The sequence below is a fragment of the Dipodomys spectabilis genome, unplaced genomic scaffold, assembly GCF_019054845.1.
Source record: "Dipodomys spectabilis isolate Male_0828 unplaced genomic scaffold, ASM1905484v1 ptg000760l, whole genome shotgun sequence".
NCBI lineage: Eukaryota > Metazoa > Chordata > Mammalia > Rodentia > Heteromyidae > Dipodomys > Dipodomys spectabilis.
In genome coordinates, this window is record NW_024871437.1 from 179,542 (window position 1) to 197,905 (window position 18,364).

The 18,364-nt window shown below is 60.3% G+C and overlaps 1 protein-coding gene across 1 annotated transcript in view; it reads right to left on the reverse strand.

Annotated features, from left to right (window-relative positions):
* Ablim2 (actin binding LIM protein family member 2) overlaps positions 1 to 18,364 on the reverse strand; it is a 98,621-nt gene that overhangs the window by 59,801 nt on the left and 20,456 nt on the right. The window contains exons 2-5 of the mRNA XM_042672697.1: positions 13,706 to 13,849; positions 9,588 to 9,771; positions 3,367 to 3,476; positions 2,080 to 2,206 (exon numbers count right to left, since the gene is read on the reverse strand). Coding sequence (XP_042528631.1) covers positions 2,080 to 2,206; positions 3,367 to 3,476; positions 9,588 to 9,771; positions 13,706 to 13,849 — 565 coding nt within the window. The remainder of the gene's footprint in view (positions 1 to 2,079; positions 2,207 to 3,366; positions 3,477 to 9,587; positions 9,772 to 13,705; positions 13,850 to 18,364) is intronic.

Below are 18,364 nucleotides of genomic sequence, written 5' to 3' on the forward strand. Positions count from 1 at the left end.
GGCTCCTCCTACTCCAAGGACCTCTCCCCCCACTTTGCATAGGTAGAGTTCACCGGGGGAATTACAAAGAGCACCTGTGTTCCAGAGGGAGACGCTGAGGCACAGGGCTCAGAGGGTGGTGAGGGCAGGGGCGACTGGGGGCTGAGCCAGCCACAGGGAGGCGCAAGCCAGGGGGTGTTCACGGACACCATCTTGGGACAGGCCCAGGGTAACAGGAAGGCAAGGGGAGGGGCCAGGGCTGAGGAGGCCACATTTGGCGCCCAGGCTGGTCCTGCAGGGAGGGGCGGTCAGGCGCGGGCACCGCCAGCGGGAGGGGCAGGCAGTGGCGGGAGCCCCTCACTCCGGGTGGGGACAGCACAGCTGGGGTCTCACAGCGGCAGCTGCGCAGGGGCAGGCGGCGGGGGAGGGAGGCGCCAAGCTCACCCAGCTCGGGTGGCCATGCTCCTGCTGGGCTCAGGTGCTGGGCCCCACTGGGGGCCCCCCCCGGAGGGCGGCTTAACCTCCCTGAGCCTCTGTTTCCCCCCCTCAAACAGGAGGAGTGAGGACCACAGGAGAGGAGGTGTAGCCCAGACGCAGGCTCCCCAGCCAGAAGGCAAAGGGGCCAAGAGAGAAGACACTGGCAGGGTCCTCAAGACCCACTTCCACACCGCCAACCTCAGGCCCCGGCCCCGTTCCCCACACAAACCCACCCACAAGGCGTGCAGATAACGTCTCCACGGCAACGCCAGCACGCCCTCCCCCTCAATTCTGGGATGGCTGTGGAGGCTGCTAAGTAACAGGCAGAGCCCCCAACGCCCCCGGGGCCTCGTGGGCGCCCGAGCTGCCACTCTGTGCTGGGCCTCGTGGGTGCCCGAGCTGCCACTCTGTGCTGGGCCTCGTGGGTGCCCGAGCTGCCACTCTGTGCTGGGCCTCGTGGGTGCCCGGCTGCCACTCTGTGCTGGGCCTCGTGGGTGCCCGAGCTGCCACTCTGTGCTGGGCCTCGTCCGCCGGTCGCCCCCCGCCTGCCGGGCTGCGATGATGGAGGCCGGGCTGCGATGATGGAGGCCGGGCTGTCAGAGGGTGTCTTGGCGTGAGGATGTCTTGTTTTGAAGGCAGTGCAGACAGCACAGGTTCCTGTGTCCCTCACCTGGTCTCTCGGGTGCATCCCAAGGGCGCAAGGCCAGGTGCACGTGGACAGGGTCACACGCTGGGGCCCTGCTGAGATTGTATGTCTACACTTTGTGTGCACAGATGTGTGTGCACATGTGCATGTGTGCACAAGCACACAGTGTTCGTGTGTGCTCTGTTCTTCACAGTTCCTGTTGATCTCCCTCAGGGGAGAAGGTCTCCCTCGCTGAGGCCTGCCATCTTCCTCCAGCTGCCGTAGGGCTGCCCCCGAGGAAGGCAGGTGTCTGCTCCAGTCGCTCTCCCAGCTTCTCCATTAGCTCACCTCGCCCTCTGTGTGCTGGGCTGCCTGCCTAGGTTCCTGGGCCTAGGGTTAACACTCCCCCAGATCCCGGCATGTGCTGGCTTTCATCCAGCTCAAAGCCACGATCACCACACGAGGCTCCTCTGTGGCCTCTGATAAAATCACGTTCTCCCTCCCAGACCTGCTGCCCGGCTCAACCACACATTCGAGGAGCACCATGCCAGCGGGGGGGGGGGGTAGTCCTCTGTGAGCCGCAGCGTCCCCTCCCCGAGCCCCGGCACGGCTCGCCTCCCTGCCATGTCCCTGTGGCTGGTATCTGAGGAGCGCTTGGCTCTCTGCGGGACTCCCAGTGCTAGAATGCCCAGACACCGGGCAGGGGGAGCTGACGGCCAGGATGGAGAGCAGAGGGTCAGACACGGGCAGAGCTGAAAGCCTGGCTCCTTCGCTCCTAGCCAACATCAGGCACTAGACGCGGAACCACGCCATGTGGGCCTGGCGGAGAGGAAGATGCGGGCTGTCGGACAAGCCCACAGGTCCTGCCCCGTCTCCTCCCCAAACAGCAGAACCGGACCAGTTGCCCAGGAGTGGAAGCCACGTGGAGGTGGCACCTGGCACCCGCTCCTCCGTCGCCCCAGGCTGGCGCACGGCGCGAGGCCCCCGGCTGCACTTACTTGCTGATGTACTCGGCATTCAGGAGCTTGCCACAGGTCTTGCACTTAAAACAGCCCAAGTGCCAGTGCTTGTCCAAGGCCACCAGGGCCTGGCCATTGGTGATCTCTAAGCCGCAGCCCCCACAGCCTGAGGAGAGAGCACAGGGCGGCATGTCCTCTCTGAGAGCCAGGGGAGGCCCTGGGGCTGCACGCGGGCCCCAGAGGCCCCATCAAGGGCAGCTGGGAGCCTGTGCCCAGGAGGTGGGCCTGTCCTGGCTGCTGCAGGGCCCGTGACCCGGGCTGAGTGGCCGCCATGGTGAGGCTGGTCTCCTCGTGTGTGAAGCGCGCAGCCTGGCCTGGGCGTGGGCGCGCAGAGGTGAAGACCCAGGAGCCCCACTTTCCAGAGGTGAACAGTCTCTCCCAAGGGGGCGCTGGGGCTGGTCTGAGGGGGGCGGTGGTGGGTCCCCTGAGAACAGCTGGTCAGGGCCACCCACCTGTCCTGGGCTGAGCCCGGTTCCCCTGTCACTGACGAAGGGGAACCACGCAGCCCGGGGAGGTCGGCGCCCCTCCTCACCCCTCACCCCTGCTCCTTCTCCATCCACGGTCCAGCCTGCCCGGCACCCACTCCCTCGAGCCCACAGCTCCTCCAAGGCCCTCACGCAAGACTGTCCCTTCAAGGGGCCCAGTCAGGTCTTGGGGCTCCCTCCCTCTGCACCCAAGTCTGGCCAGCCCCATCTTCTCTCATCATGGCTCTTCCTCCGGCTGCCCACCGCCTGCTCTGGCCTCGCCAGCCTCCCGTGATCTCTCCCCTCTCAGCCGTGCCCGAACCGCTCCCCGGGTCCTACCCACAATCCCCCACAGCGAGCTGCTGCTTCACTGCCATTCCCTTGCTCAGGGCTGAGTGGGAGCCCCTGCAGAGGAGGGGGGAGGCGGGGCGCGAGGGGACAGAGCTCTGGCAGCAGGGCCCGCATGGGGTACAGGGTGAGCAGATGGTGTGTGTGACTGTGCACATGTGTGTGCGTGCATGTGTGTCAGGATGTGTAGCGGAGTGCTGTGGGGCTGCAGGTGGCTCTAGCCACTCCTCAGTATCCTCCTCGCTTTGGCTGCCAGGAAGCTCTAGATGAACGGTTCACACTGACTTCTTGCTGAGAGCTCGGGCCTGGGACTTCAGATGCAATTAGAAAAGCACCATTGCGGGTGAACCCACGTTCCAAGATTCGATCCCCTCCCCTCCCCCTCCCCACAGGCCCACCCTCACCCCAACCCCTCCCTCCCTCCCTCCGCGCCTCCCTCATTCTTCCCACTTACTCCGAAGGCCCGGGGACAGGTGGGTGCCACCTGCCGTCTGGGGGGAGCACTTCTGACACATGCACTCTTTCCCATTGAAGGTCACGCGGTCCCCAGGAGGAAAGGGAAGCCTGAAAGGAGAGAGCTGGTCACCCGCGGGCCGCCTGCAGCCATCACACAATACCAGGGGCAAACCGAGGGTCCCTCAGGGAGCGTCCCCTCCCTCGGTGCCGGGAGCCAGGGACTGTGACAGAGAGCCAGTGATCTGCAGAACAACCAGCCAGGAGCACTCCACCCCTCCCCCCACCCCACGCCTGCAATACTGTACATGCTCAGAGTGTGGGTAGATGGGTGGACAATGGATGGATGATGAACGGATAGATAATAGATGAATCGATGGATGGGTGATTAATGTATGCATTGATGATGGATAGATGATAGAGGATGGAGGATGGAGAATAAATGATGGGTGTGATGGATGGATGGATGATAAATGGATAGAGGATAAAGAGATGGATGGATAGATAATAGATGATGTGTGATGAATGGATAGATAGATGGAGGATGGGTAGATGGGGGACAGAGGATGGGTGGATGATGGATGATGATGGCTGGATGATGGATGGATGAGTGGATGGATGGATGATGATGGATGGATGATGGCTGGCTGGCTGATGGATGGATGAATGGATGGATGGATGATGATGGATGGATGATGGCTGGCTGGCTGATGAATGGATGTTGGATGGATGGGTGATGGATGGATCATGGCTGGCTGATGGATGGATGTTGGATGGATGGGTAATGGATGGATGGATGATGATGATGATGATGGATGGATGATGGATGGATGATGATGGATGGGTGATGGCTGGCTGATGGATGGATGGATGATGGATGATGATGGATGATGGCTGGCTGGCTGATGGATGGATGTTGGATGGATGGGTGATGGATGGATGATGGTTGGCTGGCTGATGAATGATGATGGCTGGCTGATGGATGGATGGATGATGATGGATGGATGATGATGGATGGATGAGGGATGAAGAGCTGCTGGCTGGCTGAACAAGGGAAGGATGGAGGCCCCGAGGAGCACAGCCTTGCCTAGCTTCTCCACAGCTGCCCCCACACCCTGGCCCAGTCCTGGGGCAGGTGGAGGACGCCCCAGCTCGGCCCGCATGCTCAGAGCCGGCAGTTCCCTGAGCAGAGGTGTCCTGGCTGCATCTGGCCAGACCCACTTCTTCAGGACGGAGCCCAGGACCCTGCCCTGCAGGGTGGGCCCGCGGCCTCTCACCGCGCTGGTGCGTGGTGGGCTCCCCTCGGCGTTCGTCCCGCAGCGCAGCGTGCGTCCCGCAGCGCAGCGTCCCGCAGCGCAGGGTCCGTCCCGCAGCGCAGCGTCCCGCAGCGCAGCCTCCCGCAGCTCCATCGCAGCGGGGGAGCGTCCCGCAGCGCAGCGTCCCGCAGCGCAGCGTCCCGCAGCGCAGCGTCCCGCAGCGCAGCCTCCCGCAGCGCAGCCTCCCGCAGCGCAGCGCCCCGCAGCGCAGCGCCCCGCAGCTCCACACAGCGGGGGAGCGGGGCCCTCGCAGTCGCGGGACGGCTGAGCGAATCCCCCACTGTGTAACTACAACAGTCACTCGGCCTGTGTGCTCCTGTTTCCTCCTCGAATCAGAGGCCACACGGCCTGGAGCCCCTAGCACGCCGGCTGGCGGGTCCTGGGCGTCGAGTAACTGTCCCTGTTCAGGTCATTGCCTGGCGAGTCTTTCTGCAGACATCAGCCTCGAAAGGTTTTTCTGGGATGGGGGTAGTGGTGGTATGCTATTGCTCGATGGGTGTTTCTTTTTATTTTCCTTTCGGCACTCAGAGACGCTATCGTGCTGTTCTCTGGCATGCGGGAGTTTCTGGTAGAAGCCTGCAGTCCCGCCTTCTTCTGTCTGTCTGTCTGTCTTCTCTTTATTGTGTTTAAGATTTCTTGTTTTCCTTCCCCCCCCCTCCCCGCCCCCTCCCGCACCGACGTTGTAAAGCTCGTTTTGGACATGACAACTTGTACTTCTCATTGTTGCAACAGGTCCACCTGTATCCTTAAACAACTGGTTTTTCCTCATCTCCTCCACAAGTTATACTGACATCAAATATAGTGAAAGCAGGGGTTATACTGTGGGGGAGGGACATACAAAGCAACAAAGAGATAATCTTATAAATGTGTTAGAAACACATGCATGAAAGAAAAAAACATTAAAACACACATCTAAGGGTTCATTTTCCTGACATCACATTATCTGACCTTTTATTTATTTGGGGAATAATGAAAATATTCTGGAATTAGAAGAATGGTACTACACTACTTTGTAAGTGAACTAAACACCCCTGAAATTTATACTTTACATTTTTTGCACATTTATGATGTAGAAATTTTCTTATAAAACTGTAATTGAAATTAAAAAACAAATTGACCTGTAAAAAAAAAAAAAGATTTCTTGTTTTCATTGGGTATCAACAATTTAATGATGAATTTGGTGGGGGTTTTGAGAGCATATTCTATTCAGGGTTCATTAAGATTGTTGGACCTATGGATTTGTAGTTTTAATCCGTTTTGGAAACTTTTCATTCATTTTTCTTCCTGCAAGAATATTTTAGTCTCTCCATTGTCCAGCAGGGAGATGGAAGGCCAGACAGGAAGAGTCTCATCTTCACCCACAGTTCACTAACGCTTTTGCACGCAGTTCAGTTTCTTTTTCTCCCTCCCTCCCGCCCTTCCTCCATCCCTCCCTCCCTCTCTCTTCCCATCCCCCCTACAGCTTGAAGGTTTCTATTGTTAATGTTCTCAAGTTGATGATCTTTTCTTCCGTGGTACCTAAGTTACTGTTAATTCCTTCCGGAGGACTGTCCATTTCAGGAACTGCACTTTTCACTTCCTAGCATTCCCATCCATATTTTCTTTTCTTTCCTTTTGTTTTCTTTTTGGTGGTATTGGGGCTTGAACTCAGGAACTTGTATGTGACTGGAAAGTGCTCTACCACTACAGCCACGCCTCCAGTCCTCACATGATCTTTCTGAGGCCCATCTTCATGTTTGATGAGTAACACATTATTGTCTCAGTTCTTGTCCTATTAGAAAGGGATGGAGCCTGGGCTGTCACTGCTGCATGTCCGGTGAGAGGATGGTCCACGCTGCTCAGAGATGGCATCCTGGTCCTGGACCATCCACGCTGCTCAGAGATAGCATCCTGGTCCTGGGTGTGGACCGTCCACCCTGCTCAGAGATGGCATCCTGGTTCTGGGTGTGGATGGTCCACACTGCTCAGAGATGGCATCCTGGTCCTGGGTGTGGACCATCCACAATGCTCAGAGATGGCATCCTGGTTCTGGGTGTGGATGGTCCACACTGCTCAGAGATGGCATCCTGGTTCTGGGTGTGGATGGTCCACACTGCTCAGAGATGGCATCCTGGTCCTGGGTGTGGACCATCCACAATGCTCAGAGATGGCATCCTGGTCCTGGGTGTGGACCATCCACAATGCTCAGAGATGGCATCCTGGTTCTGGGTGTGGATGGTCCACACTGCTCAGAGATGGCATCCTGGTTGTGGGTGCGGATGGTCCACACTGCTCAGAGATGGCATCCTGGTCCTGGGTGTGGACCATCCACAATGCTCAGAGATGGCATCCTGGTTCTGGGTGTGGATGGTCCACACTGCTCAGAGATGGCATCCTGGTCCTGGGTGTGGACCATCCACAATGCTCAGAGATGGCATCCTGGTCCTGGGTGTGGACCATCCACACTGCTCAGAAATGGCATCCTGGTCCTGGTGTGGACCATCCACACTGCTCAGAGATGGCATCCTGGTCCTGGGTGTGGACCATCCACACTGCTCAGAGATGGCATCCTGGTCCTGGGTGTGGACCATCCACACTGCTCAGAGATGGCATCCTGGTCCTGGGTGTGGACCATCCACAATGCTCAGAGATGGCATCCTGGTCCTGGGTGTGGACCGTCCATACTGCTCAGAGATGGCATCCTGGTCCTGGGTGTGGACCATCCACAATGCTCAGAGATGGCATCCTGGTTCTGGGTGTGGATGGTCCACACTGCTCAGAGATGGTGACCTGGTCCTGGTCCTGGACCATCCACACTGCTCAGAGATGATGTCCTGGTCCTGGGTGTGGATTGTGCATTCTGCTCAGAGATGGTGTCCTGGTCCTAGGAGTGGACCGTCCACACTGCTCAGAGATGGGGTCCTGGTCCTGGGAGTGGACCGTCCACACTGCTCAGAGATGGGGTCCTGGTCCTGGGAGTGGACCATCCACACTGCTCAGAGATGGTGTCTGGTCCTGGGTGTGGACTGTCCACACTGCTCAGAGATGGCATCCTGGTCCTGGGTGTGGACCATCCACACTACTCAGAGATGGAGTCCTGGTCCTGGGTGTGGATTGTCCATTCTGCTCAGAGAGAGCCTCCTGGTCCTGGGTGTGGACCGTCCGTGCTGCTCAGAGACCCCTTTCTTCCCAGGGATTATGAGGCACGTGGCTGCTGCCTGGTGAGAGGTACTCCTGATTGTTATCCTGGTGGAAGGGGGCTTCTGGATTAGTGAAGCCCATCTCTGGGTGTGTCTGGATCCATTTCTAGAGAGGATTAACAAGAAGGAAAACTGCCCTGGACGTGGGCAGCCCCATCCATTGACAGAGGCCCAGAGGGGACAAAGGGGAGGTAGAGGAAGCCTCTAGCACAGCCATTCTCTTTTGGCCGCTTCTCACCTTTCTGTGAAGATGCCCTACCGTGCCACAGCCCAGAAACGAGGGAGGCAGGAGAAACCTGAGACTCTGGGCCAAAACAACTCCTTCCTCTTTCTAAACTGTTTCTCAGCTTGCTATAGAGAGGAACCTCTCACCCCGCCTGTGATGTCCCCTTCATGTCCACACGGCTTTGAAATACGGCCCCAGACTCCAGGGCGCCCCTGCAGGCCTCCCACAGCCTCTGGCTTCCAACCACCGAGTCCAGCCCAGGATATGCCACGTTCCTCTTGGTTGTGCTGTCCTTCGAAACAGCGGGGCGCCAGGGCCAGCGCGGCCTGCTGCTTTCCTGTCCTCAGACCTGGGCCAGGACTCACACATGCGTCCAGTCTTCTGGTTGTTCCTGGCGGCTGGATAAACCCAGCGCGAGTCACTTCACACAAGCAGCGATGCAAGATGGTGGTCTCCAGAGGTGGCCACTGGGACAGGATGGGTCTGTGGCAACCTCACCGCTGGTGACCCTCCGCTGGTGACCCTCCGCTGGTGACCCTCCGCTAGGGACCCTCCTGTGCAACCCCAGGAGACCCTGTGCGCCATTGCTCTTTCATTGGAACCCCCATGTCCCGGGACCCTGGGTACCAGCCCCGGGTACACACTGTACCCACAGACAGTCGCTTAGGAACAGCACGAAGGGTGTGGCAAGCAGGGGACAACAGGACAGGAAATAGCTGGTTTTATTTTTACTCTTTGTTGAGCCCTGGAAGAAGGGATGTGTTGGAGCTGTGAGGGAGGGAGTGAGGAAGGAAGGGGTGGGGAGAGGCCCGGGAGGGCTGCCTGCTGGCGGCGTGCCCCGCCCTGGGGAGGACAGGCAGTGGGGCTGAGGCCCGGCACTGGCGCTCGGGGACATCTGGTCTGTCTGTGGTGACCGCCTGCCCAGGGCCGGCAGGGACCAGCACAGAGGCAGCGCCAGGGCCTGCGCCTGCCCTACTCTGTGGCCACAGTCGGGAGTGGGGAGGGGCGGCTGGAGTGGGGCTGTGGGGAGGGAAGGAGGCTGCCCACGTGGGAGGAGCGCCGTGGGACGCTGCGGGACCACCGAAGATTCCCAGCCTGCACGGCTCAGAGCCTGGCACACATCGTGTTGACCAAATGAACCAGTGAATGAATGAGGAGCACTAGGGGCTCACACCTGTGACTTAGCTACTCAGGAGGAGATCTGCAGGATCATAGTTCAAAGCCAGCCTAGACTCTATCTCCAAAATAATCAGCAAAAAGCTGGGTGTGGATCAAGTGGTTGAGCATCAGCCTAGTAAACAAGCCAAACAAGGGGAAAGCCCTGAATTCAAAGGAGAAGGAGGCAGGGAAGGAAGAGGAGGAGGAAGAAGAGGAGGAGGCGGAGGAGGAGGAGGTGGCGGCAGAGAGCAGTTGCTAGGGTCTGAGCCTGGCCCAGGACACAGACTTGGGGGCTGGTTGGAGTGGGGAGGAGGCTGGGCAGTCGGGGGGGAGGGGGACTCACCGGCAGACGGCGCACACAAAGCAGTTGGGGTGGTAGGTCTTGCCGAGTGCCGACACCACCTCGCCCTCGATGAAGCAGTCGCAGCGGAAGCAGCGGGTGCCGTAGAGCCGCTGGTAGTCCTGGGTGCAGATGTGCTCGCCCTGCCGCACGAAGAAGCCGCCCTCCGCCAGGTCACAGCCACAGGCTGGGGAGACGGAGGCCGGGCTGGCATGGAAGTGCCCGTCTGCGCCCCTCAGCTGATGCCCGAGGGCCCTCTCCATGCCAGGCCGCCGTGCCCAGCGCTGGATGGGGTGGGGGTGTGGGAGGAGGGAACCTCAACCCCGCGATGAGCCCCGAAAAACTGAGCTGGCGGTGATGCTGGGCCCTGTGGCTTTGCCACGCCTCCCTTGTCCCTATGAAACCTTCACCCCCGACCCTGAGCCCTGCGCGTGCCAGTGCCAGGCCAGGCCAGGAGGCGGAGAGCATGCGGGACCCTGACGGGGTTATTTTGCCTCCTTCCTGCCGCATCTCCAGGAAGCTGGAGCTGAGGAGCCCTGGGAGAGACTGGGGTGAGCTGGGGCGCTCCGTCTCAGGACAGCACTGGGGACATGGCGCCCACCTCTCACGGACAGGGAGCCCCACGCAGTCTCAGGGGCTACAGCCTACAACAGTACACCCGGCTGGCCCTGGTCCCCAAGCCCTGCGGCCCACCGTCCACGCCCGCCGCGGCCCTGCTGTCACTCACCGAGAGGCGGGCAGCTGGGACGCGCGGGCCCCGTGCCCCACTGTCCACACCCACCCTAGGACTGACCCCCGTGTGTGCTCTCCCCAGCCTGGCCCGTGCCCAGCAGCGCGGTCCTGATCAGGACAACAGGCCGCGGGGCTGCAGTTTTAGGCCCGGGCTTGTGGGCCTGGACGCAGGCTGGGTACTTGGAGGAGGAGGGAGGTGACACCCCCCCTTCCCCCCCCATGGGCTGCGGAGGTCACACGAGGAGGTGCACACACACAGCTGTCCAGCCCCGACGGCTGGAGCCTGTCCCGGCGCCCAGCCCGGGCTGCCTCAGCTGCTGGTCAGGCTCTGCCCGCCCCAAGGGCACCGAGGGCACCGGCGGGCGGCAGCGAGAACCCAGACCGCAGCCTCCTAAAAATAAAAAGTCCAAACTCACAGCAACCCGAGCCCTGGTGGAGACAATGCACGGCTTCGGGTGACAGCCCGCCCCGTATCAAGTTGACTAATGGGGGGGGCCCTCACTGGTGAGAAACCACAGAGGGGAGGCAGCCGGAGGGACGCGCCGCCCTGGCCTGGGGTCCCATCCCGCTCTCGCTCTGAGGAACCTAGCACAGCCCCTGCCCTTTGACCCCAGGTCCCTCTTCTGGGCCTCTAACCCACCGGACGCCGGGGAGATGGCAGGCGCTCCCGCCGCACCGCCTGGCCCCCGCCGCCAGCGGCTCCGTCAGCTCACCCTTGACGGTGACCTCTTCTCTCATCATGACCCCAGGACTTGGGGCTCACACAGCAAAAACGTCCCCAGAGCACAGAACCCTGGCCACTGGGATCACGAGACCACGCGCCTGTGTTTTCCCAGGCAATGTCAGGCACTCGGACCTACTCTGTGCTGTTCCTGCCCATCTCTCTTCTGCAGTGTGAGGAAGGAGCCAGCTCAGGGGCCACCAGGGCCACACGCCTCCTCCACCTCGAGCTGGGCTCTCGGTCCCCCTCCCCTGCCCCAGCGGCCCCTCGACAGTATGGCCCGGCCATGCGGGGGACCCTAAGGCCCTCACACACCCTCAGATCAAAGCCCAGGCCTCTCTTCCTCTCCCTGCCTCGCTCTCTCTCCCCCCTTCCCGGCTCTGCTACCCCCCCCAACCTGCAAGGCCCTGGCTGGAGTTCTGTCCCCCACACATCGCCAACCCTCCCCCCACCAGGGCCCACCCGGCCGGCACAAATCGGTGCCGAGTCCATTTACAGCAGGGAAGCTGGGCGAAGAGCCACAGGAGCTGTGGGTGGCAGAGGTGGGGTCTGACCTGGAACTTCTGAAGTCAAAGCCGAGACTGGGGCAGTCACAGGCAGAGCACAAGCTCTCCCAGGTAAACTGAGGCACCTCAAGCACGTGTCTGGGGCGGGAACGAGGCACAAGTGGACAGTGGCACGTTGCACCCCACGCCAGTGGGCCTGGCGTCAGCCCCCGGGGATGGCCCTGACCGGCTCCGTCCATCCCGACCCCCATGTCCTCTTTGTCGGGGGGGGGGGCCTTGGCCGTGAGTCTCTAGGAAAGTCCGTGGGGGGCTCAGGGAGAGGAGAGGATTCTGCTTGCACAAGTCTCCACCAGCTCCTCCTGCGCCACTGCACCCCGAGAGGCTGTGGTGTGCAGCTGCGGCAACCATCAGAGCAGGCAGTGGTACACACCTGAGCGGGGAGAACTGCCCAGGCCACGGATCCCCTCTAAAACCCCAGACAGCCACACCCTGAGCCAGCCACCGCGGTGGTACCCCCCCCCCCCCAGCCGGAGCCCATGCCCACAGCAAGGGGACCTGAGCCAAGAAGGGCCCCGCACAGGTGTGTGCACGGTCATCAAACCCACGGAGGGCCCTGGTTCCAGGCTCCCTAGCAACCCCACCCACATGGGCTAAACACCAGCCCTGATGGCTTCCAGTCTGAACTGCTCGCCCCAGCCTCCAGCTGCAAAGCCCCTGTGCCAGGCAAGTACCGACTCTCTGCCACCTCCCTGCCCTTCTCCGTCCTGCTCTTCCCTCCAGCAGCGTCCTGACCTTGGCTTTGCTTCTGCACCCAGGGACGGCTGGGTCAGCTCAACCACTGGGGACATTCCTGCCCCCCTGGGACTGGGCACCGCGGAGATGGAGAATGAAGGCAGTTCCGTGACCCTGCTAGGTTGTTAAGTCTCCCAGCCCGGGGTGCTGGGGGAGGGGGTTCGGTCCACCTCTGGACTTCAAGTTAAGGTGACAAATGTCTGTGCTGTTAAGACACCTCCAAGCTGGTCTTCTTGTCATTCAAGCAGAAGCACCTGGACTCGTCCTAACTTGCATTTTCCTGAGCACTGGGTTGGGGTGAACCTGCGGGAGGGCCGAGGCCAAGTCACCCTGCCACAGAGACACGGGGCCACCCACGGAGGCCGAGCCGCAGGGCCACCAGGGCTCAGCCCCACCCACCTACACCTGGGTGACCTCGTGTGACCGCCAACCCACACAGAGCTTTAGAGAAAATCCTTTTAAACAAAGCCTGTGTTCCCGCTGTCTTTTCAAGCAAGCGCTTCGAAAGCAATCGAGTGGATTTTGCTTTTCATAAACGGAGCAAATGTCTTTGGGGAGAGTTGGGGGAATTAAGCCAGGCAAATCTCAAGAGGACACTGGGGCGGAGGCCGGAGGAAGGCAGGGGACAGGGACAGGAAGGCAGCTGCCTCTTCTCCCCAGGAACACCCCCCCCCTCCACACACACACTCAGAGTCCTTCTGGGCCTGTACCACGCGGGGCGGGGGTACAGCAGCCTCCACGACCTCCTCACCCAGGAACAAACTTCGGGTACTACGGGTCAGGGTGTCTTCTCCCTGTTCTTCAAACAGCTCCCTAGCCACTGTCCAGGGGGCAGGGGGCGGGGGCCCTGCCCCTAACACGGAGACACTGGCCACCACTGTTGGACCTGTAATGGGGTCTGCGGGAGGACAGGTGTAATGTAGAGGGTCACGGGGGGGGCACCAAGGTGGCTGGGATGTGTGTGTGACCCCTGCCTCCGGGTGACGTCCCTGGCAGCACCCACAAGCCGAGGGGGCCTTGGGGGGGGGAGAGGGGGTCAGCCCTGCACGAGACCAGGGTTCCTGTCCCTGAAGAAGATGCGCAGCCCCCGGAGGGCACGCTGCGGTCCCTCGGCCCTGGGCCCTGCTCATCTGGCCATGGAGCCAGGTGACTGCGGGATCTGAAGTCTGTGATGCAGACATGGAGCCTTGTCCTGCCGCCTTCCTCACGCACAAAGCTCCCAAATGCAGACCTAACCAGGGCTCCCTGGACGCCGTGCGGAGTGCTGGTGGGCAGCCGGAGGCCGGCCGTGGCGCCCGGGCCGGGTCTGTGGGGGCCGGGTCTGCGGCCGCTCCTCCAGGCCCGGGCTGCGCACGGCCACGTGTACTCACCCTTGCAGACGAAACACTTGATGTGGAAGTACTTGTTCTGCACGCGCAGCACCTCCCCCCGACACACGTTCCCACACGTGTTGCACAGGATCGCCGTGCTGGGCGGCTGTTCCGGGGGGCTGCAAGCAGCCTGGGGCTGCGACACTGTGGGGAGAAAGCAGCCGGGTTACAGGGGACGCGTTCCGGGCCGGGAGAAAGCCCACCCGCGCCCCGCCAGCGCCGGTCCACAGGGCCCACTGCGCTCTGTGGCTGCTCCCCACACAGTGGTCCTGCCGCTGGCGTGTGTGACACCAGGGTCACACTCACAACGTCACACACCAGCACCGCTGCAGCCCCAGGCCGGGGGGGGGCTCACCCAGCCACAGCTGCTCAGCCAGGAGACCATACCCGTCCCGTACCCGCCGCCACCAAGCCCTGCATCCAGCCAGGATGGGCGGGGCTTCTGTCCTCCTCTGCCAGGAGGCCAAGTGGGAAGCATAGAGGGGGGACGGGTGCCATCGGGACAGAAGGCCTGCCCAGGCCCAGGACTCAGGATAGCTCAGGTACTGAGCATGGGCTGTCCAGAGAACGGCGGGCATCGGTCTGCAGAAACAGAGGCAGGATGGGACCTCAGGAAACGGGATGGCAAACAGGGCGGTGCAGAGGCAGCCAGGGTCCCTGGGAGTGACAGTGACAGTTTCTTCCCACCCACTGCTACCCTCCCTGGGGGATGGGAGACGTGGGGTCACCTGGTCCAGAACGCTGCCCTAGCTCTACTTCCTAAAGGTCACAGCCTTTGGGGGGGTTCTTGAAAGTCCCTCTGTCAGTCCTTCTGTCTGACCTGTCCATCCACCCACCTTCCTTCTGCTGTCATTGCTCAGCCCTGTGGGCATGGAACCACAGGCTCTGCCTAGCTACCAGTCCACCACACACCATAAACAATGACGTTGCTATTTGCAAGGACAGATGGGCTCCAGGGATGAGACCCGGATGCGGCACTGGTCTGGAATGCACAGGGCCCTTGACTCGGTCCCAGCCCCCAGAACAAGACCAGAAAACACCGACCATGACAGTTCACAGATTACTGGAAGTACATTTGATCTGGGGTAGAAGATTATCAGAGTGTGTGTGTGAGTGTGTGTGTGTGAGTGAGTGTGTGTGTGTGTATGCTAGTGTCCTGAGTCTTGAACTCAGTGCCTAGGTGCTGTCCCTGAGCTCTTTCGCTGAAGGCCAGCACTGCCACAGCTCCACTATTGGCTTTTCTGGTGGTTAACTGGCAATGAGTCATAGACTTTCCTGGGTAGGCTGGCTTCGAACCGAGATCCTCAGATCTCAGCCCCCTGAGCAGCTGGGGTGACAGGTGTGAGCACCAGCGCCCGGCTGGTGGGGGAGAGCTATTTTAGCGGTTCATTGTCCAACGGCGCCTGCCCCACCTGGGGCCCCCGACAGCCCCTGCACCCCGCCTGCAGGCCAGTGGCAGGTGCTGCCCTCTGGTGCTGGGAAGTGGTACTGCACCACGTGGACCACACCTGGCAGCCCAGGGCAGGCAGTTGCTGCAGGTTTCTTGGCTCAGCAGCTCAGGCCCGATTAGCACAGGCTGGCAAACCTCAGCGCGTTGGAGATGAGTGGTGGACTGACCGACACCTCCCCCCAGACGGTGGTGACACACACAGCGGTGGCTCCCGGAGGGGACTGTCCCCTTCAGGGCAGCAGGCTGACTGCTGCCACCAGGGCTCACAGAGACGCTCCGCCCATGCAGGTCAGCGCCGGGCTGCACACAGCAGTGCCTAGGGTTTGTCTCTGTGGCCCCGGGACAGGGTAAGTCCATCACAGTCAGCTGCCCTGGGATGCCTGGGCCGGGAGCTGTGCACGGGAAGCCGAGGTCACTGCCCACGCTGAGGGGAGGGTGCGTGAAGGCTGGACGCTGGCAGGGCCCAGGGGACCCAGGGCCTGGGGACTGTGTGAGCCTCACCCATGACTGGTCTTTCTGAATCTGCTCCAAAGCTGGGACTCGGGAGCCAGCTGGCACGTTCCACTCTGGAAGGCCAGGGGTGGCCTGGCGGCCAACAGTGCAAGCACAGTGGCCGGCGGGGAGCAGGCCTCCCGACAAAGGCTCGGGCGCCTCCCAGGGTGGGCCGGCTCCTGACTCCCCCCCCTCCCCCCCCCTCCCCGGCTCAGAGGCTCTGCCAGCCAGCGGGCAGCCGCGGGCAGCGTCTGAGGGGGAGGGGGGCAGCACATAATTTAAAAATTGTTTTGTGTGCTGGTATGAAGGCCTGAACTCAGGACTCTCTCCCTTGGCTTTTCATTCAAGGCTGGCATTCTGGTACTTGGGACACACAGCTCCATTTCTGGCCTTTTCACAGAGGGGCGAGACTCCTGCACTTTTCTGCCCAAGGCTGGCTTCAGAAAACCTCAGTCCTCAGATCTCAGCCTCCCAAGTGGCTGGGATGACAGGAGTGAGCTCAGGCTCAGCTTTTCTCCGGCCCACGGTGCTTTGGCTCCATCGGAGAGGCAGGCAGGCGTTTGCTGTGCCCTCTGGATGCCCCCCGCCCCCCGAGGCCAGCACGGTGGCCCACTTCACAGGCGAGCAGCTAAGTGGTGCAGGGAAGCCGGAGTTCAAGGTACTCGGGCCCCCGCATGTTCGATCTGTGTGTGCCAGGGCTGAGCCTTGAACTCAGGCCCGCATCGCCCGTTAGCTTTTTCACTCAAAGCTAGCACTCCTGAACCCTAGCTCTACTTCCAGCTTTTTGGTCATTTGAGTCTCACGAACTTTCCTGTGCAGGCTGGCTTTGAACCATGATCCTCAGATCTCAGCCTCCTGAGGGGCGGGGATGGCAGGTGAGAGCCACCGGCGCCGGGCCCAGCCACGTTGTCTTACCAATGCCTTCAGTGGTGATGCAGACACCCTAACTCAGCAAGGCCTGCCCAGCCTGTGACCCCACGGCTGCCTCGCCCTGAAGGCTGGGCTGGGTGCACGCCAGGGACAGAGGAGACTCCGCCCCACACAGCCGGCCGTACGCCCACTACAGAGAAATGCCCCCCAAGGCAGGAAGGGAAACAGGCCCGTGGGGAAGAGCTCTTGCTGCCAGCAGAGAATGGAGAACCCTGCCCGTAATAAGAAGGGGAGGGGCGGGGGTGGGGCTGAACACGCAGGGCAAGGAGCATCTGGGGGCGCTGATGCGGCTCTGTACCACTTCTGCAGGGGTGGACACAGGCCACAACATCTGTCCACACTCAGAACCCACAGCGCCAAGCATGGAGCCTGGCATACGCCGTCCCTCTGGTTCAAAACAGCAAATCAGCCAGGCACTGGCGGCTCATGCCTGTCATCCTAGCTGCTCAGGAGGCTGAGATCTGCGGATCACGGATCAATGTCCGCCTAGCCAGGAAAGTCCGTGAGACTCCAATTAACCACTAGAAAACTGGAAGTGGTGCTGTGGCTCAAGTGGTAGAGAGCTCTCCTTGAGCTGAAATGCTCAGGGACAGCGCCGGGCCCTGAGTTCAAGCCCCACGACCGACACAAACAAACAAAAACAACACCCAGTCAGCACTGGCTCTTGTTCTGCACATACACGACACACAGCGCCAGGCACCCCATGGGGGAAAGCCGGGCCGGCGTGGGGAACACACACGTGGGACGTCTCTGAGCTTCCTGCAAACTAAAAACTGATCAATAACGCCTATTTATAAAAAACTGAAACACTGAGCCAAAGGGTAGAATATGCCAAAGGTGCCGAACCACCAATGGAATGAATGGATAAAGAAAAGACATTGTTTGGACAGTGGACTAGTACTCAACCATAAAGAAGACGAAATTAGGTTATTAATTGGAAAAATGGATGGAATTAGAGATCATGTCGAACAAAATAAGATAATCTCATAAAAGACAAATAGCACGTATGTTCCCATATCTGTGGTACAAACAGCTAAGAAATATAAGTAGGTATACACATACTTTTATACGTACACTTCTATAATATATAATATTATATAGGTTATATATATGGAGAGAGAAGGGCGGGCGAGGGTGTGTAGCTGTGACTATGGCTGGGGATTTTAGGGAGAGAGAGAACAGGAGCAGTGTTGGAATAGTCTAGGTACGCAGACGGCATAAGGAAGCTCACTGCCAGCTGCTGAACGAAGAGGTTGGAGAACAGGGAGAGAGAGCAAGAACCTGGCTAGATCATAATCTATGCATGTGTGAAATCCAAGATGGAATTACTTTGTACAGTTAATACACTTTCTTTTTCGTTGATCATGGGGCTTGAACTCTGGGCCTGGGCGCTGTCCCTCAGCTCTTCAGCTCAAGGCGAGCGCGCTCTACCACTGGAGCCACAGCGCCACTTCCTGTTTTTTTGGTGGTTAGTTGGAGACACGAGTTTCATGGACTTTCCTGCCCCAGCTGGCCTAGAGCCATGATCCTCGGATCTCAGCCTCCAGGACAGCTGCAGGTGTGAGGCACGAGGGCCTGAAATGCTTTGAAGGAGAGGGAGGGCGATGGGGGGAGAGGGGGTATGGTGTCAACGTGTGTGGAAATGGACAGTGACGCCCTTGTACGATTCAGAGGTGCTAATAAAAGCCTTTTTAAAAGTGTAAACACTGGAGAGGGAACTACAATACCTGGGGACCTTGGCACATGCGTGCAGCCCAGCTGCGCTGTAATTTCCAGATGGGCTTTCG